This window comes from Colobus angolensis, unplaced genomic scaffold (assembly GCF_000951035.1).
Source record: "Colobus angolensis palliatus isolate OR3802 unplaced genomic scaffold, Cang.pa_1.0 Scaffold276, whole genome shotgun sequence".
Classification (NCBI taxonomy): Eukaryota; Metazoa; Chordata; class Mammalia; order Primates; family Cercopithecidae; genus Colobus; species Colobus angolensis.
Window position 1 is genome coordinate 1,082,676 of NW_012115999.1, and position 27,202 is coordinate 1,109,877.

The window sequence follows — 27,202 nt, forward strand, 5'->3', positions numbered from 1 at the left end:
CTGAGTATACCTTGAAGAATATGGTTTTTTTGTTTTGGCCATAAGTATTCTAAAATTATGGTTAAAAAAAACCAATTTATTCTCTTAACCATTTTTTTTTTTTTTTTTTTTTGACACAAAATCTTGCTCTGTTGCCCAGGCTGGAGTGCAGTGGTGAGATCTCGACTCACTGCAGCCTCCACCTCCTGGGTTCAAGTGATTCTCCTGCCTCAGCCTCCTGAGTAGCTGGGATTATAGGTGCACACCACCACACCTGGCTAATTTTTATAATTTTAGTAGAGAGGAGTTTCACTCTGTTGGCCAGGCTGGTTTGAACTCCTGACCTTAAGTGATCTGCCTGCCTTAGCTTCCCAAAGTGTTGGGATTACAGGCGTGAGCCACTGTGCCTGGCCTTTTTTCAGCTTTTATTGAACTCACATGTATCATGGTGATTGAAATTTTGTTACTGGGTTGAATTCATTGGGCCTGGCTCCTCTTTTTCATAGAAGGTGATCTTTTCAGAAGATTCTTCTACTCTTGTTATGGTAGAATATTACCAACTTTTCTCTGAAGTTCATTAGATGTGCCTCCCAGTGAATCAAGCTGTGATTCTCTACTATGAAAATTCCAGCAGTTCTCTGTCATTGAAAACTCTTGGCAAATAAGATATTTAAAGAATATGTACTGTATTGTATGTGTAGACCATATGATGGGCTAATTGATTGGATTTAGAGGCAGTATCCCAAAGTAGTTAAGACCATGGGCTTTGGACATAGATCATTTTTACCTTACTAGCAGTGTTACTTTGAATCTCCATATTCTCATCTGCACAATATGGATGTAACTCTGCCATTTTGAGGGATAGAAGGGGAGGCAGATTCAGTTCATTAGCCAGAAACAGCCCTGTCTTATTAACTGAAACCTACTATAAAGTCTGAGTATTGTACAGACCTGTTTTTACTATTCCATTGTGTTGCTTTTAAATATGTATTGAGCTGGGCATGGTGGCTCAAGGCTATAATCCCAGCACTTTGGGAGGCCGAGGCAGGTGGATCACCTGAGGTCAGTAGTTTGAGACCAGCTTGGCCAACATGGCAAAACCCTGTCTCTACTAAAAATACAAAAATTAGCTGGGCATGGTGGCTCATGTCTGTAATCCCAGCTACTCAGGAGGCTGAGACAGGAGAATCACTTGAACCTGTGGGCAGAGGTTGCAGTGAGCCGAGATGGCGCCATTGCCCTCCAGCCTGGGTGACAGAGTGAGACTCCATCTCAAAAAAGAAAAATAAATAAATAAATAAAATAATAAATATGTATTGAGGCTGGATGCAGTGGCGCCTGTAATCCCAGCACTTTGGCAGGCAGATCACTTGAGGCCAGGAGTTCGAGACCAGCCTGGTCAACATGGAGAAACCCTGTCTCTACTAAAAATATAAAAATTAGCTGGGTGTGGTGGCACATGCTTGTAATCCTAGCTACTCAGGAGATGGAGGCAGGAGAATTGCTTGAACCTGGGATGTGAGGTTGCAGTGAACCAAGATCGCGTCACTGCACTCCAGCCTGGTTGACAGTGAGACTGTCTCAGAAAAACAAAAAGCAAAAAAACAAAACAAAACAAAAAACAAAAAAAGAAAGAAAAAAGTACTGAGCCTACCTTGGGTGAGTACTTGGAAAATTTAAGTCCTTTGATCTCTTCTCCATTTCTGTATTACCTCTGTTGCTTCTCCAACTGCGTCCACCCCTCCCCCAAGTCGTGGTGCACCAGTTCTTGGGAAGAGCATTGGCAGGATAAACACTTAATTCTCAGTCTTCATTGGTCTTCTTTCATAGTATAACTTCATTGTGTTATTATATTAAAATACCAACAGTAGTGACAGTGGGAAGAAATCGTGTAAGTGAATAAAACAGAGAACCCTTAGGCAGCCCCAGGGATGATAATAAAAACCTCCTTATCTCCAGGAATTGTGAGACTCAAAGGAGAACTGTTACTGTTAAATTAAAAATTTTCAGCCGGGTGCAGTGGCTCATGCCTGTAATCCCAGCACTTTGGGAGGCCGAGGCAGGTGGATCACCTGAGGTCAGGAGTTCAAAACCAGCCTGGCCAACATGATGAAACCCCGTCTGTACTAAAAATACAAAAATTAGCTGGGCATGGTGTTGCACACCTGTAATCCCAGCTGCTTGGGAGACTGAGGCAGGAGAATCGCTTGAACCGGAGAGTTGGAGGTTGCTGTGAACCAAGATCCTGCCATTGCACTCCAGCCTGGGCAGCAAGAGCGAAACTTAGTCTCAAAAAAAAAATTTTTTTTTCACTACTACAATGCTTTGTGAATATTTGTATAAAATGTTGCCAGGTATAGTGGCTTACACCTGCAAGCCCAGCACTTTGGGAGGCTGAGGCAGGTGGATCTCCTGAGGTCAAGAGTTTGAGACCAGCCTGGCCAACGTGGTGAAGCCCTGTCTCTACTAAAAATGCAAAAAGTGGCTGAGCCATGGTGGCAGGCACCTGTAATTACAGCTACTCGGGAGGCTGAGGCAGGAGAATTGCTTGAACCCAGGAGGTAGAGGTTGCAGTGAGCCGAGATCACGCCATTGCACTCCAGCCTGGGAGACAAGAGCAAAAAACTCTGTCTCGAGAAAAAAAACTTAAAAAAAGAGATGTTACCTCCCTTCAGACTATTTCCTGGGCTCCTTATGTATAACCCCTTATTGATATCTGATTATATTTTTTAGGAGAACCTTTATTTCACAAAGTCTTATAGGCTTTATTAAAATATTTAAGCTTATAGGTACTTACAGGAAAAAGTCCTGTGCTTCTGAGAAAATTACAAAGTATTAAAGTACTTGCATTTGATTATTTTCTGACTCTATAAATAACCTTGTTTGGTTTTTGCTATTGCTACCAATGAGTAGTTACTGCAGCTAGACTTGTACTGTCCAATATGATAGCATTGGTTACATTTGGCTATATAAACTTAAATTAATTAATTACAGTTGGAAAAATTAAATTTAGTTCCTCAGTTCTAGTCACATTTCAAGACTTCATTAACTGTGTGTGGCTGGTGGCTGCCATGTTGGGCAGCACATTTATAGGACATTTCCATCACAGTGGAAAATTTTATTGGATAGCACCGAACCAGAGAGAATATTAACCAAATGTTTTGTTTAAATAGGAAGCATTATCAAAGTCTCAGCTATTTGCTACTAAAATTGCTTTATTTATTATAGTTCTATAGCATCTGTAAATATTGGAATGAATGTTGTCATTCTAAATGCACATTTATTATCTAGTTTCATATCTCTAAAATATGTTTATTTTTGTAAATAAATAAAATGTTGATGAATTTACGTCTCCTTGCTTTTATTCCTTGGATCCTGATGTTGTATTCCATTTCCATTTGTTTTTACATCATTTAAAGATTTTGCTCTATTCCATTGCCATGGCCGATGACCTAAAATAATTCTATTGGTATTAAGTTAAACTGATCAGTTTCAGTCTGAAAAGTATCCTGGGGATTAAGTTGTATATTAGGAATAAGAGGGCTTAATACAGTACAAATATATACCCCATCTTTTCTAATTATAAGCCTTTGGAAGTTTTGAACAATGAGAAATTTTACATTGCTCCTATTTGTTATACTCTTACATAAAGTTTGTTTAGAGAATGCTTGTTAATGAGTTTTATAACTCTTTCATTGAAATATAGTATTTTAATGTTTTTCTTAATTCTAGGAAGCTCTACAGAGGATCATTTCAACTCTGGCAAATAAAAATGATGAAATTCAGAACTTCATTGATACACTAAATCATACACTAAAAGGAGTTCAGGTATGATTTTTTTATGAAAAATTTTAGATAAATACGTCACAACTAATGAGTCAAATCTGAAGTACAAATATACTCTATGAACTTTGGGTTATAAACTAATGGAGGTGAGAGCAGGGTTTTAAAATAGCAGATAAAGTAAAAATGTTTTCATTGCAATTCCTGTTTTGTCCAGGGAAAAATCAAAATAGTAAGAGAAAAGGAAGACTCTGGAATAGTAGTTGTTAGGGAATACCAGAGTACTCACTTTAGTCCTTTTCCATTTGACATTTTTTGTAATATAAATTAAGAGCAATTTGTACTTTTTCAAAAGTACTGGCAAGTAAAACATTTCTTTTGCAATAAACACTGGAAGAAAAATGTTGGCCACATGTGATGGCTCATGCTTGTAATCCCAGCACTTTGGGAGGCTGATGCAGGTTGATAGGTTGAGCCCAGGAGTTTGAAACCAGCCTGGGCAACATGGCAAGACCCCATCTCTACCATAAATAAATAAATAAATAAATAAATAAATAAATAAAATTAAAAAAAAATTAGCTGGGTGTGGTGGCATCAACATGGCAAGACCCCATCTCTACCATAAATAAATAAATAAATAAATAAATAAATAAATAAAATAATAAATATGTATTGAGGCTGGATGCAGTGGCGCCTGTAATCCCAGCACTTTGGGAAGCTGAGGCAGGTTGATAGGTTGAGCCCAGGAGTTTGAAACCAGCCTGGGCAACATGGCAAGACCCCATCTCTACCATAAATAAATAAATAAATAAATAAATAAATAAATAAATAAATAAAATTAAAAAAAAATTAGCTGGGTGTGGTGGCATACACATGTAGTCCCAGCTACCCAGGAGGCTGAGGTAGGAGGATCGTTTGAGCCTAGGAGGTCAAGGCTGCAGTGAGCAGTGATTGTGCCACTGCACTCCAGCCTGGATGATAGAACGAGACTGTGTCTCAAAAAGAAAAGAAAATGTTATTGGTAAGGGGTCTACTTGTAGAAGCAGATGAAATTAAATAAAAGGTAAAGGGCCCATTGAGGAGGAGAGGAATACTTAAGAAAATAGTTCCAGGTTTGGGGAGATAATTTATGTGTAAGTAGTGACATATTGATTGTGGAAGAGAGAACTCAAGATAATCTGGTTGCTGGAAATGTAAAATCTACCAAGACTGAATCAGAAAGAAATAGAAAATCTGAATAGGTCAATAATGAATAAGGAAGTTGAATCCACAATAAAGTCTCCCATCAAAGAAAAGCCTGCAACCTGATGGTTTTATCTCTGAATTCTACCAAATATTTAAAGAACTACTATCAGTTCTTCTCAGCCTCTTCCAAAAAAATCAAAGAGGAGGGAGTACTTCCAAATCCATTTTACAAATTCAACATTACCCCAATAATGAAGCCAAACCAGGGATCCTACAAAAGAGAGAACTACAGGCCAATATTCCTAATCAACATAGATGCATAAATCCTCAATAAAATATTAGCAAACTGAATTCAGTAGCACATTAAAAAGATCATTTACTGTGATCCAGTAGGTTTCATGCCTGGGATGCAAGGATGGTTCAACAGAAGTCAATAAATGTGATATACCATATTAACAAAACTAAAGACAAAAAAAAGTGTATGGTTATCTCAGTAGATGCAGAAAAATAATTTGACAAAGTTGAACATCCTTTCATGATAAAAACTCAACAAATTGGGTGTAGAAGGAATGTACCACAACACAGTAAAGGCTATATGTATAATAGCAGTCTCACAGCTACCATCTTATCAAAGGTGAGAAGTCAAAAGCTTTTTCTGTAAAGTCAGGAACAACACAAAGATGTTTACTCTCACCACTTTTTTTTTTTTTGTGACAAAGACTTGTTCTGTCACCCAGGCTGGATTGCAATGCCACAGTCTCGACTCACTGCAACTTCTGCATCCCAGGTTCAAGCGATTCTCCTGCCTCAGTCTTTAGAAAACTCTAAAGACTCTACCAGAAAACTATTAGAACTGATAAATTCACTGAAGTTACAGAATGCAATATCAATGCACAAAAATCAGTATTCTGTACACGAAAAACGAACTATTTCAAAAAGAAAACAAGAAAACAATCCCATTTACTGTAGCATAAAAAAATAGGAATAAATTTACCTAAGGAAATGAAAGATCTGTATACTGAAAGCTATAAAACAGTGATGAAAGAAATTTAAGAAGATATAAATGAATGGAAAAATATCCCATGTTTGTGGATTAGAAGAATTAACATTGTTAAAATATTTGTACTACCCAAAGTAATCTACAGATTCATTGTAATCTCTATCCAAATACCAGTGTCATTTTCCACAGAAATAGAAAAAATCCTAAAATGTATATAGAAATACAAAAGACCCAGAATAACCAAAATAATCTTTAGCACAAAGAACATTCATGAGAGGCCGAGTTGGGTGGATCACCTGAAGTTAGGAGTTCGAGATCAGCCTGGCCAACATTGTGAAACCCCATCTCTACTAAAAATACAAGAATTAGCTGGATGTGGCGGGCGCCTGTAATCTCAGCTAGTTGAGAGACTGAGGCAGGAGAATCGCTTGAACCCAGGAGGTGGAGGTTGCAGTGAGCCGAGATCATGCCAGCCTGGGTTGATAGAGCAAGACTTTGTCTCAAAAAAAAAAAAAAAGAAAGAAAAAAAATTCGTTATTTTAGCTGTCTTGAACGATTTTATTGGAAAATTGGTGAATCAGCTTTCTTTAGATAAGCATAAAGCTAATGACTGTAAAGCTCCTGATCTGTGGACAAGAGAATCATCACATTTGATATCTGGAAAGAGAGGTCTTATGTAGATCTAGCTCGAACCATTCTTCTGGTTGATAAATTTTAGAATTCTACCTTAACGTTAGAAAAAAAGTAGTGGGGGAATTAAACTACACCCTTGTTGCTGAAGATGGGGGCTTAGTAGTAGGCAAAAGGCAATGAGATGCCATCTGGTGATTGAGAGGAAAATAGTCTATTTCTTTTTTATGAATGAATAAACTGAGGTCTAGGAGTTTAAGTGCCTTGTACAAGGTCATGCTGTTACTGAGTGGCTAGTATGGGATTTGAGTTAGGTCTTTTTCCTTCTGGACTGCACATTCCACTTCTGTAGTTGTTCTTACCATTGTAAATAGACTAGTAAAATGATTACCACCACCTTTGGTGAGGTGCCAGTGAGGTGTCTAGTTTTTATAAACATTATAAAATTTGGACATACAATATTACAATAGATTGTATATATTAGTTCTCTTAGTGCCAGTTCACTTCTCTTAATTGAATAATTCATCCAAGTTGAAAAATGTCTTAAGAAAATTTCTTCTATCTCATATTTGTTGCAAGTGTGGATATTGCTTATCTAGGGATTTTACAAATAATTTAATTTATTTTTTGTTGAGGTAGCAGCATCCTGCTTATGGATGCAATGGGGAATTCTGAGAAGTCAAGAGACTCGAAATGCCTTATTGACCATGTTACTAGTAACATAGTTACTAGTGTGGCTTTGGGCAAGTAACTTACCTGTATTTTAATTAATAAAATACAGGATTTGAGTACAAATTCTAGTCATTAGATGATTCAATATTTGATAAATATCTTAGGATCCAATAAATAATTGCTTAGTCTTTTAATTTCTGTTTATCTTATATAAATGCAGTGTTTTCGAGACCCTGAAAGATTTTAAAATTTAGACAAAATCTGCCTCATTTCTGTTTGTGCAAAGTGTTCCTCAGAATTACTGAATTAAAATCTCTGGAATATTTTATTAAAATACCTCACCAGTGATTCTGATACGCACCAGAGGTTAAGAACCACTGGCTTAAAGTCTGCCTGAGAGACTGAAGGTCTGGACAAAGTTGGGAATCTTCAAACATCCTTTCATGTTGTCCTGTGGAAACACTAAAATGAAGAGCATATGGGGCTAGTCCATAAAAGGCAACTTAACTGATAGTATAGCTGAAACAGTACTGTTAGCATTAGCAGGCAGTTTGTTGCATTTATCTCTTTTGAAAGCCTTAAGTCAAATATTAGAATTATGTTATTTTTATATTAGACCAATATAGTTTATAATATAAATTTATTCTCTCTTTTGGGCATACCTTTGAGTTTTTAAATGTTTGATAGCTCTTCAGTAAAATTGTTTTGTTTTTTAAACAGGAAAATTCATCCAACATACTCTCAGAGTTAGATGAAGAATTTGATAGTTTATACTCTATACTGGATGAAGTAAAAGAAAGTATGATTAACTGTATCAAGCAGGAACAAGCTCGTAAATCCCAAGAGTTACAGGTGAGATCATACAACTGTTAAAATATGGATAATTTTAGTCTATTTAATGCTCGATTTATGGTAAGCAAAGATTAGTGAATTTCTGAGTATACCTTGAAGAATATGGTTTTTTTGTTTTGGCCATAAGTATTCTAAAATTATGGTTAAAAAAAACCAATTTATTCTCTTAACCATTTTAAACTGTACAGTGTACAATTTGATGGTGTTAAATATATTCACATTTTTGTATAACAGATCTTTAGAATTTTTTCATCGTGTGCAAGTGAAACTTTATGTCCCTTGATCAACAACTCATTTCCCCTTCTTACTAGCTCCTGGCAGTCATCATATTATTTTCTGTTTCCATGACTACTCTACATGTCTCATAAGTGGAATCATAGCATTTGTCCTTTTGTGACTTATTTCCACTCAGCATAATGTCCTCAAGATTTATTCATGTTATAGCATGTCTAGGATTTCCTCCTTTTTTGTGGTTGAATAATATTCTACTCATGAATATATCACATTTTCTTTATCCATTTATATGTCTATGGACATTTGGGCAGCTTACATGTCTTAGCTATTGTGAATAATGGTGCAATGAATGTGGGAGTTTAAATATCTCTTTGAGATTCTGTTTTCAATTCTTTTGGATATGTATACTTAGAAGTAGGATTGCTGAATCATGTGGTAATTCGCTTTTTAGTTTTCTGAGGACCCTCTATATAATGTTTTCCATAGTGGCTGCACTATTTTACATTCCTACCAGCCCAAGGGTTCCAGTTTCTTCACATGCTTGCCAATGCTTTTTATCTTCTGGGTTTTTTTTGATAGTGGCCATCATAATGGGTATGACATGCTATTTCATTACAGTTTGGCTTTGCATTTCCCTAGTGACTAGTGATGTTAACCATCTTTTCATGTGTTTGTTGGCCATTAGTGTATTTTCTTTAGAGAAATGTCTATTCAGGTTCTTTGGCCATCTTTTAATTGGTTTACTTGTAGGGTTTTTGTGGTTGTTAAGTTGCAGCAGTTTTCTATACATTCTGGATATTAACTCCTTATCAGGTATATGATTTGCAGTTTTTTCTCCCCCATTTTGTAGGCTGCTTTTTTACTCTGTTGGTTGTTTCATATGATATGGAGAAGGTTTAAAGTTTTACGTCATCTCATTTGTGTATTTTTGCTTTCATTGTCATATCCAGGAAATCATTGACAAACACAGTGTTATGAAGCTTTTCCTGTATGTTTTCTTCTAGGAGCTTTAGAGCTTATGTTTAGCTCTTCAATCCATTTTTAGTTAATTTTTGCATGTGGTGTTAAGTAAGGGACCTACTTTATTTTTTTGCTTATGAATATTCGGTTTTCCTAGCACCATTTGTTGAAGAGAGTGTCTTGTCCCTATTGTTCGACGTCGGTACCTATGTCAAAGATCATTCGATCATATATGTGAAGGGTAATTTCAGGGCTGTCTGTTTTGTTCCATTGGTCTGTGTATCTATCTTTATGCCAGTACCACATAGTTTGGGGTCCTATAGTTTTGTAAGATATTTTGAAATCAGGAGTGTTGAGGCATTCAACTTTTTTCTGTTTCAAAATTGTTTGTGCAATTCACGGTCCCTTGAGATTCTATGTGAATTTTATATGTATTTTTTCTATTCCTACAAAAAATGTCTTGGGATTTTGACAGTGATTACATTGAATTTATAGATTGTTTTGGGTAGTATGGACAGTTTAACAATATTAAATGTTCCAGTCGATGAACATGAATGTCTTTCCCTTTATTTTTGTTGTATATTTCTTTTAGCATTGTTTTGTAGTTTTGGGTGTATAGGTCTCATGCCTCGTTGGTTAAGTTTATTTTAAAGTATGCTGTTCTCTTTGATGCTATTATAAGTGAATTTTTTTCTTATTTTCCTTCTTAGATTGTTCATTATTGGTATGTAGAAGTGCAAATTTTTGTGTTTTGATTTGAGTTATAGATATCTTTGAGCACCTAAAAGCTATGGAAAAACACGTATGTTCTCTTTCTGTCTTACATACACACTGTACATGCACAATTTCCAGGGATCAGATACCCTCTGAGGTGTGTCCATACTCCCCAGGTTGAGGTTTGTTGTTCATATTTGGGGGCAGGGGATGTACTGCTTAAATAATTCAAGGATAATTGGTTTATTCATAAAGTCTCCATACATTTCAATAAATACTAATAAGAAATGAATTCATTTAAAAAAGAAAACACTGTAGAAGAAAGGACAACTCAGCGTCTTCTGAAGATGCAACCGAAAACTCATCCTGTGCAGAATTCTGTTCTGTTTTGGACCCAACTCTTCTTTACAGCACCACTCTGGAATGGCCTTTAAGCATCCATTTGCTTAATCTCCAACCTTCCCTTTTCCCTCCCCTTACTTCTTTACCAGAGCAGCTCTAATGGTCTTCATCTACCACTAGCCAACATTTCTGTCACCCTAACTCGTACCACATATTAAACCTGCCACCAAAGTGGCCATGGGTCATGTCTTTTCTCCTGCCTTTCCTTCTTCCCATCAAGTACCAAAAACTCTTGCATATTGAGTGTGCGTTATCCATTTCGATCAGCCCCCTAGCCATCCCTGGTGTGAGTGATGTTCCAGTGCTGCTGATAATATTTTCCTTTTTCACTTACCTCTCAGTTCCTAGTACCTCATTGATGGCTGTTGTTTGTCGGGACCTTCTTTCTGCTTGAATATATGTGGACAGTTTGTTCTTCTGGCATTGTTACAGGGGAACTAGGAGCAGCCAATAGAAACATTTTTAAAACTTGCAGTTTGTTAGATAAAATTGAATTGCAAACATTCATCTTTAGAGCAGGAACTTTGCCATTTAGGTTTAGAAAAATACTTCCTACTTGTCCCATATTCTTTATGTATCTTGAATTGCTAGTTTTTAATTAATGCCAGTTGACTAAGCTTCGCTTAGGTCCTTTTTTGTTTTAAAGGATGCGTATATCTTTGCCTGTATGCAGTTAAGCTGTTTTCGATAAATTATGGAAAGAGGTACAAAGTATTAAGATAATTAAAATTTGTTTTATATATATATATAAAAGAAATATAACAAGTTTTATATATATATGTAAAACTTGTCTTGATTATCTTGCTACAATAGCTCACTGAAATATTTTCCTCTGTTATTGCTATTAAAATTATTTGTAAGTTCATTATAACAATATATATTTAAGATTCTGATGGCAATAGGAAACTTCCTTTTAATGATTTATTTATTTTTTTCTTAGAGTCAGATTAGTCAATGTAATAACGCCCTGGAGAACTCTGAAGAACTATTAGAATTTGCAACAAGATCATTAGATATAAAGGAACCTGAAGAATTTTCAAAGGTACAAAAAAACTGCATTAATACACTTAACAAGGAAAGTTGTATTTTTAAAAAGGCTTTTTTGTTTTTCTTTAGTTTTGCATTTCTTTACTGATTTCTAATACTAATAAAGGCTTGGGGTTTCTTAATAAGTAAAATGCTAGCTGTTCATTTATTCCAAAGCAAACACTTAGAAGTGTGTGTCTTTAGGGTCATCAAAAAATATGTTTAAAAAGTGTTTCTGTGTTTCCATCTATGAGCTGATTGGGAAAGCATTATCACTTTATGCATATGAGAACTGTAACTGTGTAACTTCTTATTGCAGATACATGCCCCCACTGCTTGATTTAAGTAATTGAATGTTTTATTAAAACATGGAAATGTAGATCCTTACTTAAGGGACATGTTTAGTATAAAAATGTAAAGAGTAGAGCAAGAAGCCTGCTAATGTTTTAACTTAGATCCTGGTGTTTAAGTGATTGTAAATTCTAAATTCTAATTCTTCTTTTAAGTAGGGTCGTTTTAAATGATTACCATTTTGTCATATCAAACCCAGATATGTAGAATATATTTTAAAATGATGTGAAAAGAGTTGGAAATTAAGCTATACAATTAGCAAAAAATACTGTGTAGTTATCAAGATAATTTGAGTTTGATGTTATTTACTTCACCTTTGTGGAGTATGTAGTGAGCTGCATTGGTGTTAGAAAGGTAGCTTTATAATTGATTTATGCCTAGTGATTGTTTTCATTTTATGATTTTCTGTGAACTTGAAGGTAGAAAAAACTTCCTTGAGAAGGTAACATTTGCCACCTTACATCTTTGGATATTAAAATTGAACTTTAACATGGATATCTTCTTTTAAACAAATGAATCAAAACAAAAGTTATTTTGCTGTAAGCCCATGCATGAATTAATTCTTTAAATTTGGAGGTGAGTTGTAAAGACACTTACTAATGCACATAAGTGGACTTATTATATAAGGAATTATGAGGGAAATGTACCATACTTAAAAGTACTTTGAAAGTATGATATGTTGGCCAGGTATGATGGCTCATGCCTGGAATCCCAGCACTATGGGAAGCCAAGGTGGGTGGTTTGCTTGAGCCCAGGAGTTTGAGGCCAGCCTGGGCAACATGGTGAGATCCTGTCTGTACAAAATACACAAAAAAATTAGCCGGGCATGGTGATGTGCACCTGTACTCCCAGCTACTTGGAGGCTGAGGTGGGAGGATTGTCTGAGCCTAGGAAGTCGTGGCTGCACCAAGCTGTGATTACACTGCTGCACCCTAGCCTGGGCAACAGAGCGAGGTCCTATCTTAAAAAACAAAAAACAGTCTGGGCGCGGTGTCTCACGCCTGTAATCCTAGCACTTTGGGAGGCCGAGACTGGCGGATCATGAGGTCAGGAGATTGAGACCATCCTGGCTAACACAGTGAAACCCTGTCTCTACTAAAATACAAAAAAAAAAAAAAAAATTAGCTGGATGTGGTGTCGGGCACCTGTAGTCCCAGCTACTCGGAGGCTGAGGCAGGAGAATCGCATGACCCCAGGAGGCGGAGCTTGCAGTGAGCCGAGATCGTGTCACTGCACTCCAGCCTGGGAGACCAGAGCAAGACTCCACCTCAAAAAAAAAAAAAAAAAAAGTACGATATGTCACTTATTTAGAGGGCATTCATGTGATAACCTAAAATGTCTGGAACATAGCTAAGAAACATGCAGAAAGCAAAAGATGTCTTAGTCTTCAAAATCAACATCAGAGTTCATGACAAGAGTTAATGTCCTCTATTCAAGATCATTTCTCAGAATCTGTTCACTATTGTACTTGATACTACTATTATTTTCAGTATTTTTCTTTCTGTTTTCTACTTGTCAACAAATTACCCTTTTAGTGGAGGAGGGCAGTTATTAATGACAGGCATAGTCATAGCAGCAAGAATTACCAACTGACAGCCTAAGAGTGAGGAAGAAGACAGGAAAACTATAGAATGTGGAGACTAATACTCAAAAATGCCTTGAATCCAGTTGATTTAAGGAGGGACTGAAACTTGGAAAAACTATGATAAAAGTTTATTTCTCCGATGTTTCTCTTTCTGTTGACATTTTCAGAGTTCTTCTGTCTTCTTTCTCTCAAATGCTACCCTTTTCTGTTTCACTGCCCTTTATTCTTTCCAGCTTTGTTTCTGTTATAATTTGTTCCTGACAGATTATAAATTAGAAAGGTTCTGATAAAATAAGTCACATTGTGGTTTAATATGCCACTTTGCTTATTCTTACTATTTGGGTCTTGTCTTGCAGCAGTTTATAGTACTATTTAGTAGCTTAAACCATGTGGAGATGTGGTGAAATGAATTACAACCATGTGTCGCTTAACGATGAGGATGTCTCCTAAGAAATGTATCATTAGGCGATTTCATCATTGTGGGAACATTAGAGTATAATGGCACAAACCTAGATAGCATAGCCCACTACATACCTCGGCTGTAGGGTATAGTATGTTGCTTCTCTGCTGCAAACCTGTGTAGCATGTTACTGTACTGAATACTGTAGGCAGTTGCAATACAGTGGTATTTGTGTATCTCAACATAGAAAGGGTATAGTAAAAATACAACATTATAATTTTATGGGACCACCATTGTATATGCAGTCCATTATTGACTGAAATGTAGTTATGTGGCACATTACTGTATCTGTCAGTGTTTCCTAGCCAGAAATCTGGGCTTATCATTTAGGAAAAATGCTTAACTGAGAGCTGCTTGCAATTATTTTCTTCATATGTCTAGATAATACTTTGATTTCAAGTAAAAAACTAAGTTCACTTTCCTAGCCAGCTACATGGACTACAGGCCTGCCTCAGACACCTAGTTGCTGAGTGAATAGGGAGAGATGACTTTGGAGATTATTAGTCTAGCAGTATATTGTTAGATGTCTGGAAAAAGAAATTCATTTAAGGTATACTGTTTGTGAATATCCCATATTAAAGTGCTTAAATGAGATTAATGTGAATGGCCCATGAGGACAAAAAGATAGCATAGGCTAAAATCGAAGTAGTGTGTCTTTTCATACTTCATTATCTTAAAACAGTATTTTAAGTTCTGGTATTTAAATTATCACATTGCAGTATCTCAGCATGAGAACTGAATGTGAAACTATGCTATTTACCAGCATTTTATACTTTCTGAAAGTAAACAAATACAAATAGCACAAATGCAAAAAGATTTTAGAATATACTTTCACTTTTTTTTTTTTTTAACTGCTAGAAGTTTGGTTGTTAGTAAATTTATGCAGAAGGATCACCAGCAAATGGGATCCAGATCATTAGCTTTATTCCTGGACTTAGCAAATTGGCAACATCCCACCAAATGTGGGTTCTCTGCTAATAGCTGGCCTGCAGAACACTGCTTGGATCCTTTACCAAAATTAGTATTTCTATTCCCACCCTGACTTTAGACGTTGAATTCTCTCTATAGAAAGAGCTGACAATTTCTGAGTCAGTGTAACTAACTTGCCATCACAATCATGCCACATGTACTCCAGTTGTCAGACTAGAAGGGAGAAAATAGTTTCCTACCCATGGGGTCCCTATAATGGAATAAAAAGTACAGTTAGGTGAAAGGGGAACAGTGTCTTCTGGATCTGACCACAGCTGAAGAGGGAGAATGGGTTTAGTGTATTTCCCACATCTCACTCATAATGAATGATTCGCCTGCAGAATATTGTCCAGTGAGTGTTAGGCTGTGACCACTGGCAAGAGTGAACAAGAAGAGGAGTGGGTAGAAGCTCACTCAGTACTTTCAAGTAAGCAGAAATACTGCCAGAAGCTCCCTCTGTAGGCTGAAGTTAAGAATGTTAGGAGAGAGGAGAGGACCTTCAACAAAAGCATGAATGTTTCAGTTTTGAGGGCAATATAAAGAAACAGATCTAAATATTTGTTAAGCATAGGTCAAATTGTAGTTTTCACCTTAATTTCATTTCTTGGTGTTTGTGTCTTACAGAAATGCAATCTCCTGTACAGATATGTCTAATCATGAAACAGTTGCATGCAGCACTATATTTCAAAGTGTATTTCAAGTTATTCACTGTGGCTTTTGTGACAGATTCTTTCAAATGATCGTTTTTTGAAAAATAATTCCTTTTATGAACAAATAAATATATGGCTGCCAAATACAAAACTTGTAATGTATGGAATCAACTGGTGTGCAATCTGTTTTTTTTTTCCAAAGACATATTTTTGCCTAAAGGAAAATAATGTTTTGAGGCTATCTCTTTTTCCCTCTCCCTTTCTATAAAAAGAGAAATGATGATATTAAAGAAGAAAGATAGAAACAATAAGATACTTTATCTTCAAAGTGCTTGATAAATCCGCAGAAGAAAATAGTTTCTATATTCACCCATAACAGATTAAGAACAAAAGAGATTGGGAAAAGATCTGTTAACTATTTTCTATGTGACTGGGAAAATATCTGGTTTGACTTCTTTAAATTTAATTGGCAGTTATGAAGATTGGTTTGCGATTACTTCTACTTGTACTCATATTACAGTTTCTCTGTGTTCATATCAGAGATGGTGCCTTCCTTTCTCCCTGTCTGTCTCTCTTCCCTCATTCCCTCCATCTCTTAATTGTTTTTAAACTAAATATTACAATTCCGTTCCTTTTATCAGCCATAGAAAGGTGAAACTTCCTTAAGTAGAATTGTAATGCTGAATTTTGTCAAACATCTGTTTAATTAGAACCAGCTGATTCCAAGATTTACCACTGCTCTGTTGCCAACACATTTATTTGAGCCTCTGTAATTCCAGGTAGTGAGTTATGAAGAAGCTGCAATGAATGTTTAGATTTATTTTCAGGTTATGGTACTGTATATTATTGAAAAGCTTCCAAGAAGCTTAGTTATATTACTTTATTCAACATCACTCTTTAGATCTTCTATTGAAATCCTTTCTGCCAATTTTGTAATTGACAAAAGTCACCATTCTTGAAATAGAGGAATAGAAACTTAGAAGCTATATAGTGTTGTGTATCTTTTGGGTACCTTTCTGTTTAGAGAGAAGAATTCTAGAAAAAAAAAATGTTTTCTAATTTAAGACATTTCTTGAAATTGGGCCCTTTCAAAGAAATATCTTCAGAATTTGAAACTCTGCCTTCTAATCATTGCTCAGAATAACTTCTTAAACATCTCTTGCATTTATACAATATATATGCAGTACAGTTTGAACCTAAATGAAAGTGGAGCCATGGGAGTTTTCAGTTTTACCAGCTGGGTATATTCGATGTAAATGCATGGACAACAGTTTTTCCTACATTATCTGGCTTTTCATTTATTCCTTTCCTGGTTTTTCACAAACAGCATGGTACATGAAGTGATACCATAAAAGCTTTGCATGCATGCATATGTGCACACACACTAAAAATTTTCACCTTATTAAATTTGGTAACACTTGACACAAAATTGAATCATCGTGGTCAGTTTAAAAAATGGTAATGATCTTCATATCATTGGGTTATGTGAGGGTGATTTGTAATATTTCTCTGAGTTTGAAACCAATTAGGAAATAAGATAAAACAAAACTGATAAGAGGCCAAATAATAATAAAAGGATGTTGGAAAAGATGGCTTTTGTTATTGGGCAAGTTTCCTGATGCTAAATACCTAGAATTAGACAGACAAATTCACCCAGGCATGATCAGCAGGGGCTGCCTCAGGTGATGGGCAGGGGAAGCCACTTTCAGTGAAAGTTATGGCACAGAGGGAAAGAACAGAATATATGTTCTCTGTGGGCAAGCAAGCTGCCAGAAAAAGCAGAAGGTCCTCAGCTACTCTTTTCTAGTTTCTCCTTTCAAACTTATTATCAGATAAGTCATATCATTTTCCTAGGAGAAATAAGGGAATGGAGATGCAAAGAGTAATCCTAGTAGTACTTGTTTCATATCAGGTACAGAGAAGAGTCCTCTCTTTCCTTCCTTTAACACTTACATTAAAATCTTTGTTTTGTAATTCCAGCTTTAATGACAGTAATTTAAAAAATCAATATAATTAACTTTTTAAACATTTTCTATCTCTGGTACTACAGTAGTTTCATGACTTAAGATACATACAGATCCCACAGAATTTGTTTGCTGTAGTATGTGGGCCTTGGAAATGATTTTCGGAAACATTAAGGAACAAAATTCGTTAGAAAAGAAATAGAATGATTAATATACAAGGTCTCAACTGATTAATAGTAATGCTGAAACTGTATAATATGCTGATCTCTTAAATCTTAGTTCTGTGTTGCCTGGGCGCGGTGGCTCACGCCTGTAATCCAAGCACTTTGGGAGGCTGAGGCGGGCAGATCACGAGGTCAGGAGATCAAGACCATCCTGGCTAACATGGTGAAACCCCGTCTCTAATAAAAATACAAAAAAAATTGTCGGGCATGGTGGCGGGTCCCCGTAGCTACTCAGGAGGCTGAGGCAGGAGAATGGCATGAACCCAGGAGGTGGAGTTTGCAGTGAGCTGAGATCGCGCCACTGCACTCTAGCCTGGGCGACAGATGAAGACTGTCTCGAAAAGAAAAGATCTGAGTTCTGTGTTTTTGAGTAGAAAGGGTACTCAGACCAGAATGTTTTAGGGTGGATATAAAAATGACCAATAATGAATAGGAACAACGTTAGAACTGGAGAGGCCGCAGAAGCATTGCTACATATATCTAATTAACATTCAAATAAATTTTATTAAGTATTACTATGTCCTAAGCATTTTTGCTAGGCACTGGGGATACAGTGTTGAGCAAAACAGCCTTGTCTATGTCTGATACATTGTTAACTATACTGGTTACTGTGGGGAGAAAAACTTTTGTTGGATGTATTGTATGTAAGTGTAAAAGGGACAACAGTTTTTACTTGTTTTTTATCATTTTGTATGACCATGCAACCCCAAGTAAATAGCTGAGTTCCCTTTCTAAACCTGTGCTTTCATTAAAAAAAAAAAGACAAAAGAGATATCATATATATGTTTAAGTTGGTAGCATCTATGAAATCATCATGGAGAAAGACCCCATTGCTGGAAGTATTTCTCTAGTCTCTTTGTGTCTGGATTTCTGCCATTACAACTTTCTTTGGAGTAAAGGTTTGTAGAATTGCAGCCTAGTTGTATTTGTTAGCAGGCAAGCTCTCAGAATTCCTTGCCCTATAGAGGCATGTAGAGAAAACTTGGAACAACGATTATGAAGTAGTGAAAGAGATCTCCGAAGAAAAAGTAGAGAGTAAATTTGACATGTACAAGAAAACCATGAAGGAGGTTGGTTGCTCTAGTTGATGAGTATCATACTGAATGAAAGTGGAGGTGTGTTTTGATAATATTAAGGTAAGAAAAAAACATTTCTAGTCACCTGGAATTTGTTTGAAGTGTTAAATTTTCCTCCTAAAAGTTGATTTTTGTGGGGTCTGGATTTTCTACTGTAATTCTACTATAACATCACATGAAAGCTTATGTGAACTATACACATAAATTTTCTATAGTTTGTGTTTTGGTGAATATAAACTAATCTATTGCAGGGTTTATATCCTAACTTTTCTTGCATGTCACTGCCATTGAAACTTGCATGAAAAGCACTAACTTGCCTTCTTTCTCTTCTCCCTGATTGGCTCCAAGGCTGCCAGACAGATCAAGGATAGGTATGGTATAAAACACATTTTTACTTAAGAATCGTTATTGAAGTCAGAAATGAAATTCCGAAATAGTTTTTTAATTAAAATTGTGTTAGTTAAGATAAAAATACCCAGTGACCAAGTACAAAATAAAATGTCCTCTGTATATTTTCTTTGAATAACCATTGTATGAATAAGATTTTTTAAAAGCATAGTTGTGGATAATTATGTGCTTCAGAAGAATTTCATTTCTGGTATAGTAATATAGTTAGTTTTAGTTTTAGAACAGTTCTTAGTTAGCTGTACTAATGAAGAGGGAACTATTTTGAATAACTTAAAAATATATACTCCTGGAATGTATTTTTTGTTAAATTTAAATGTAAGTGGGTCTTATTTTCTGTGAACTCACTCATTTTAAGCAGTCCTCAATAACTAAAGCTCTCCTGTTTCACTGCCCTCCTGTTTAACACCTTTGTATTCTCATTCCATCCTGTTCCTGGTGCCATCTCTTTCTATTTCTAATGCCACCACTATCTGGTTAATATTCTATGGGAAGAGAAAATTAAAGATAATTATTAAAAGTTTTGGCTTAAAAGGTATTTCTTATTGGTAAAGCCAGGCTTAACAAAAGAAATTTAGTACTTGTAATGAACATAGAGTGCTAAAGGAGTTGCTAGCAACATTTGGATCGCATTAACACAGAAGGAACAGTTTGGATCTGCCTGTCTGGTCACTGAGTGTTGTCTGTATTGAGATTATAACAAGTTTTTTCATTTGAGGATCATGAGATTTTCTGAAAGGCACAGCTCTTCAAAGTACCACTCCAAATCCTAGGTTAAATTATTCTTCAGATAATTCACAAAAATTTTCATTATAGATTATGTGAAAAAACAGTGCCTCTATAGTTAATCTTGGCTGAAAATTTTACTTCTGTGTTTCTCTTTTTCTTTTTTTTGAGACGGAGTCTCACTCTAGCACCCAGGCTGGAGTGCAGTGGTGCAATCTTGGCTCACTGCAACCTCTACCTCCTGGGCTCAAGTGATCCTCCGCCTCAGCCTCCTGAGTAGGTGGGACTACAGGCATGTGCCACCACATCCAGCTAATTTTTGTATTTTTTGTAGAGACAGGGTCTTGCTATTTTGCCCAGGCTGGTCTGGAACACCTAAGCTCAAGCGATCTATTCGACTTGGCCTCCCAAAGTGCTGGGATTACAGGCGTGAGCCATTGTGCCCAGTCCTCTATTAATTTTTGTATTTTTGTATATTTTACATCAGGCAGTAGCTAAAGACATGGATCATTCTTATAAATCCTGAATCTAGAAAGATGATTGTGAAAGTTTGAAGGTGAAAAATATTAGCAGTGTGAGGAATGGATGGTAGATAGGTCAGTTTTGTGGATAAGGTAGATTTGGGTTGTGTCTGGAAATTGCTATGAGTTATCCTTCTTCCTCCCTGGGTATATTATACTTACTGTTTAGCTACCTATCCCACTACATCCCGTTTTAGTTCCTAATTTTCTGAATTAGAAGTTACTTCCTAATCATGACCTTGCAAAATCTCTCCTTTTTTCAAGATTCTGTATGGCTCTTGGCATCACAGAATTTTGTCTGTATCCTTGAACTCTTTCTCTTTGCCCAGATTTGTTTATCAGGATTTAATTTTATGACCAATTTCAGTGGCTGTGTTCTTTACTGAAGCTTGGGTTTTTTGCCTCTTCTAAGCCAGCCTCTTGACTTGATTTCATTAGTATCCAGGTGATCTCAGGAACTAGGGTTCAGGCAAACTCGTGTGTGTGTGTGTGTGTGTGTGTGTGTGTGTGTTTGCGTGTTCAAACCCTATAGCATTTTTGTGGTCCCCTGCAACATTTTTACTTCCTGCCTGAGGAACATTTCTGAGTCTCAACTTAATTTTTTTTTTTTTTTGAGTCTTGCTCTGTTGCCCAAGCTAGAGTGCAGTGGTGCAATATTGGCTCACTGCAGCCTCTGCCTTCTGGGTTCAAGCGATTCTCTTGCCTCAGCCTCCCAAGTAGCTGGGATTACATGCACCTGCCACCACACCCAGCTAATTTGTGTGTGTGTGTGTGTGTGTGTGTGTGTGTGTGTGTGTGTGTGTGTGTGTAGAGACGGGGTTTCACCATGTTGGCCAGACTGGTCTCGAACCCCTGACCTCAAGTGATCTGCCCACTTCTGCCTCCCAAAGTGCTGGGATTATAGGTGTGAGCCACTGTGCCCAGCCCTTCAACTTAATTTTTAAAATTTTGATATTTAGCTTTATGATGTTCAGATTTCTCCGATGTAGTTGTTGGTGCTCCTCAAAAGTGAGCTTTTAGAATTCCATTATTACCATTTAAAATACAAAAATAATTTAAACATATAGTCATAATAAAATGACTACTTTAGCTATTTTCACCAAGCAAAGAAAGGATTTTTCTTTTTTTTTTGGGCGAGGGACAGAGTCTTGCTCCATCACCCAGGCTGGAGTACAGTGGCACAATCACAGCTTACTGCAGCCTGGACTTCCCTGGCTTGAGGGACCCTCCCTCCTCTGCCACCTGAGCAGCTGGGACTGCAGGCACATGCCACTATTCCCAGTTAATTTTTTGGTATCTTTTGTAGAGATGAGGTTTCACCATGTTGCCTAGGCTGGTCTCAAACTCCTGGGCTCAAGCCGTCCTCGCCCCAGCCTTCCGAAGTGCTGGGGTTGCAGATATGAGCCACCATGCCTGCCCTAGGATTATCTTTTTATAAGGGCATAGATGGACTTTAAGGGAGAATGTGTAACATATCTGAGCAAAGAATTAAATATAAAAAATGAAAATATCTGTGAAAACTCATTATTTATCATTTGCTAAGGTAGAAGTTACGCAGAGGAACAGCAGGATTAAGAGAGAAAACCAGTATAGAAATAAGATAATAGCACATCTCTACAACTTTATAGAATCACTACTTTTGGGGACTTAATAATGTTGGAATATGATTAATTGAGGTATATTGCAGGAGTTACTGGTTCTTGAAAGAGAGGAGTTATGAAAGAACCAAGTTAATTAGGTAGTTTGAGGAAATTAAAACTATGTTGTAGTGATTTTCTCTTTGCAAAAATCGGGAGCGAAGGATCCTTGAATTTACCTTGTGCTAGTAGAAATGAACTAAGAAAATCAAGGGGAATTAAAACATACCTAGCCTCATGGATCCTGTAGTATAGAGAATTATCTAATGAATTTTAGATGTTTAGTTTGGGCTTTGAGGCACATGTCTAAATACATGCAGTTAAAAATTAAAGTTCAATCTTCTGAAAGATTGTAGCATTGTTGCCCATCTAAATTGATTCATGGAAACTTAAGTTTTCATTGTCTAGAAAATAAGAGTTGTTCTTGTTTTTTTTTTTTTTTTTTTTTTTAAAAGCTTTGGTAAGCCTTTCTAATGCATTTATGGGGCATATTCTTTTTCTTTGATGTCATGGTGATTGAATCAAATCTTACAGGTTTAAGGTTTTAAATTCTCTAAAATACTTCCAGATTATTTTTCTCAACATTTCTCAGTAAACATTTTAATATTTAGTCAGGTTTTGAATGAACCAAGTAGTCTCTAACTATTCACTGATTCAGTGAGCATTTATTAAGTACATATCTGACTGTAGCTCTTTCAGATGCCCTTGAATCAAAAGATACTTGGGGCTGTAAAGAATAACATATATACGACTTAGTATTTGTTCCTTTTTATTGAAATTGTATTATTTGAGAGACAAACAGCTGAGCATAATATGCATGAAATAATCAGAATTATACTTGGCATATAGTAAGCTTCCAGTCAGGGTGAATTCCCTTTGCTGTAAATTATATTTCAGTATAGCACTTTCTTCTTGATAAACACATCAACTGTTGTTTACTGATTGTTACTATTAAATTATTACTAGTTTTTAAATGAAGTAAAATAAATACAGAAACAGTTTGACATTTTTCATCCTAAAATAAGTGAAGATAGCAAGTTTGACATCTTTCGTTTCATTAGCTTCTTGTGTAGATTTGGCAGATCCAATTAACTAGGCCTAGTATTCCCCTTGTCCCACCAGCTCTGTTTCCTTCCCCTTCCAAATTGTGTACTAGGAGGACAGTGTTCACCTGTAGTACTTCTGATCATTCTTGAACCAAAGGTAGTAAGGGGCTTACTTTGTGATACTTGTGGAAATTTATTGGAATATGAAAAATTGAAATTTGAGATAAAATTACAAATTAATAGGATTAGAGGATTTCTTTTAATCTCCGGTTTTAATGGACTACAGACTGTCTGTACTTTGGATAAAGTGGCTTTTTTCTTTTTTTTTTCCCCTCCACATTCATCTAGTAAATGTTTATTGAATTCCTATTATTTCCATAGCATATAGTTTTTCACAGGGCTGTTTCTTATAGTAGGCTTCCCTGTAACTGATGTTGATAGATCAGAGTGACACCTAGTATGGTATTCATTGATAATGATTTCACTTCTCTCCTTTCTTATTCATGGCCTATCTTTAGCAACTACCAAACTCTACAATATTAGGTCAATCTACCTCTACTCTTATTTGAGGGTACATGGAGTAGCTCTTGTTACTAGGGAGAATGTTTGAATCAAGGTGTGATTCAAATGAATATAAATGAATTTAAGTTCATTATCTGGCATATGAAAAGGAGTAAGGCTGGCATCAGGAAGTCAGTAGGATTGAGTGTACAGAGGTTCAGATGAGTGTTGAGTCTGGTAAACATTATTTTTATTGGATACTTGTTATGTTATTTGTATATATGCAATTTAATAAAAATTGAGAGGAAAGTTGCTAACCAGTTGTCTTAAATGTCTTTAAAAAGACATTTTGTAGTTTTTTATTTAATTAATTTTGAAGACTAAGAGCAAATTTCTATTTCACTTTTATTATAGTCTCTGAAATTATTAGTGATGTAATTTGTCTTTTCATTTTATAAATTAAATATGATTTGATACTTCCTATTCCTTTATTTTAAAAAGTATGTTTGTGTTTACTATAGAGTCACAATGGCTTCAGCCTTTCGCCTTTCTTTGAAACCAAAGGTCAGTGACAACATGACTCATTTAATGGTGGATTTCTCACAGGAAAGACAGATGCTGCAAACTTTGAAGTTTTTGCCAGGTAAATACATGTACTACATGTAAAGTTTTGTATAAAAACTTTTTTTTCTACAAGATTTTTTTGCAATGAACATTGGTATGTAAATATTAAGGAAGTATAGTGTGATTTTTTTTTTCATTCAGCTAAGGAATAATTAAATTTGGTAGTTTTTTTATTTTTAGAGATTTTATTGGTAGTAAAAATTGCATTTTAAGAATCCTGTCAAGGGATCTCTTATTGTTAGCTTGGCAGAGGGAGGCAGTATGGTGTGATGGTTAGCAGTGGGTCTCAAGGCCAGACTTCTTAGGTTTGAATCCTGTTGCTTACTTGCCATGTCATCTTAACAATTTACTTAACTTGCTTCATTTTTAACATCTTTAAAATGTGATGATATTCTTCTAGGGTGTTTATAAGGATTAAATAAACTGATACCTCTAACATATTTATAATACTACCTGCACATAGTTAAAATTCAGTGAATGTTAGGTGTTATCATTATTATTATTGTTGTGGTTGTGGCTCAGATGGAACTTTATCTTCAGTAATATGTTAACATTGTTTTATTAAAGTATTAATATGAGGATATTGCAATAGCCAAAACTATTTGTGATTGAGTCCCAAAGTATTCACTTATATAAAAGAGCCAATTAAGAACCAATCTTAGTCTGTTTTGTGTTGCCATAGCAGAAGGCCTGAGACTGGGTAATTTATAAACAAAAGAGGTTCTCTAGGTTGAGAAGTTCAAGACTGGGCAACAGTGTCTGGCAGCTTCTGGTGATAGCCTCATGCTACGTCAAAACATGATGGAGCACAGAAGGGGAACCAGAAACATGCAAAAAAGGCAAAACAAGAGAGGCAAACCTCATTTTATAAGAACCTTCTTTCACGGGAACTAATCCATTTTTACGAGAGCTAACCCAGTCTTTTGAGAAAGACATTAATCCATTGTAATGACCTAATCACCTCTTAAAGGCACCACCTTCCAACACTGCGTATTGGTGATCAAACTTCAACATGAGTTTGCTGGGGACAAGTCAGGAATATGACTTACAACCTTTTGGTTAGGTTTTTTTTTTTTTTTTTTTTGCATCATGTTGCTGATAACTAAAACTATTTAGATATAGTGGTTTGAGGGATCAAGGAATTCTTGAAAGTGACATGTTTTCCTTACAAGTACTTTTTTTTTTTTTGAGACGGAGTCTTGCTCTGTCGCCCAGGCTGGAGTGCAGTGGCCGGATCTCAGCTCACTGCAAGCTCCGCCTCCCGGGTTTACGCCATTCTCCTTCCTCAGCCTCCCGAGTAGATGGGACTACAGGCGCCCGCCACCTCGCCCGGCTAGTTTTTTGTATTTTTTAGTAGAGACGAGGTTTCACCGTGTTAGCCAGGATGGTCTTGATCTCCTGACCTCGTGATCCGCCCGTCTCGGCCTCCCAAAGTGCTGGGATTACAGGCTTGAGCCACCGCGCCCGGCCACAAGTACTTTTTTTTTTGGAGGCTAGCTATTTTTGAATAGAGAATGTTGACTATGTGGAACCATTCTTTTTTTCCTTGAATATATGGTCAAGGACTTTAAAATATGGTTGGAAAAACAAGTTAGTAGTTCTAACACTATAATGGAACCTAGGAAGGGTAGCACAAGTGAAATGCTAATTTGTGTGATACAGATTAGAAGTTCTAGAGGAGTCCATAAAAGGAAAAGATGAGAGAAGGAACTGTAGTTGTAGAGGAAGAAAGTACTTGTCATTGGCTATTTACCTAAACACTGGCCTTTCAGAATTTCTATATTTTCATTCACAGGGCTCTACTTGAGAGTGAAACTGATATTAAAGCAGGAATAAACATTTTTAAAAGTTTTTTTGATTACCATATAATTTAAAATGTTTTTTTTTTTTCATTCTGACATGTAGAATTTCATTGGTAAGAAGCTGCATTTTATTTTACTTTTGAAAATTTGAGGTGGCACAGATTACCAGTTAACTGAGGTTTTACTTTTAAGTAGAACACTCTTACATTCACTTGTGGGAGATAGGGACTTACATTTCAGACTAGGGAATACATCTCCAAATGTGAGCTTTCTTAAGAAAGGAAAATAGGAAATATGTTTAGAAGTTACATTAACCATATGTCTCTACTTACCACCAGTATGACCCTAAAACTTCAGAATTTCACCCTTCTTCATATAGCTATCAGATGTAAAACATTCTTAATGTAATTTCCATCTGAGTGGAGAGCAAAGAAAAATTTCAGCAACCTAGAGAGGAAAGTTGTCCTTTCCTGCTTATCTGTTTACATATTAAAGTTACTTTAGTATTTTTGTTGGAAAAAGGAATATATGCATGTGATAAACAGTTGAAGTAGTACGAAAGAGTATAAAGTAGCCCTCTCATCTCAGACTGCCAGTTTTCTTCCCTAGGAGCTACCATTGTTAACTAGCATGTGCTTATCTTTCTAGAAACAGTCTGTGCCTTTGTAAAAGTATTATCATATAGACAGAATCATGTAATTGGTAACTTTTGGTGATTTCATGTGATTAAAGCTAACATATAATTCACCTCCTTTAAAAAGGTGGAAGCACGTAGTACAAGCAAGAACTCAAAGAAAGGAAGCATACATGTACATTGTTATATAATTTTGCTTTGCCACTTAACAGTATGTCAGAGTTCATTCCAGATCACTGTACATCTACTTTATTTTTTTTTTCATGACTAGATAGTAGGAATGTAATTAGTTCTGGATGAGTATTTAGGTTTATAGTCTTTTTATTAGAAACAATGCTGAAATGATCAAATACTTGTATATATTTGCAGAGAGGTGACACTATCTCTTGAGGACAAATTCCTGGAAGTAGAAGTGCATGTTTATTTTAAATTTGAGTAGATTTTCAGTTGTCAAAGAGATTTCACAGTTTATATGTACTGGAAAATATTTGAATGCATGTATTGTTATACTGCTGCAAACACTACTGTCAGGTTTTTTTTTCCTATTCTAATAGGTGACAAATATATTGTGATTGCTTTAATTTTCATTT

At 36.0% G+C, this 27,202-nt stretch overlaps 1 protein-coding gene across 1 annotated transcript in view; it reads left to right on the forward strand.

Annotated features, from left to right (window-relative positions):
• The window catches only part of FSD1L (fibronectin type III and SPRY domain containing 1-like), a 93,494-nt gene that overhangs the window by 18,164 nt on the left and 48,128 nt on the right, over positions 1-27,202 (forward strand). The window contains 5 exon segments of the mRNA XM_011948250.1: positions 3,712-3,807; positions 7,970-8,101; positions 11,352-11,453; positions 19,065-19,087; positions 24,074-24,195. Coding sequence (XP_011803640.1) covers positions 3,712-3,807; positions 7,970-8,101; positions 11,352-11,453; positions 19,065-19,087; positions 24,074-24,195 — 475 coding nt within the window.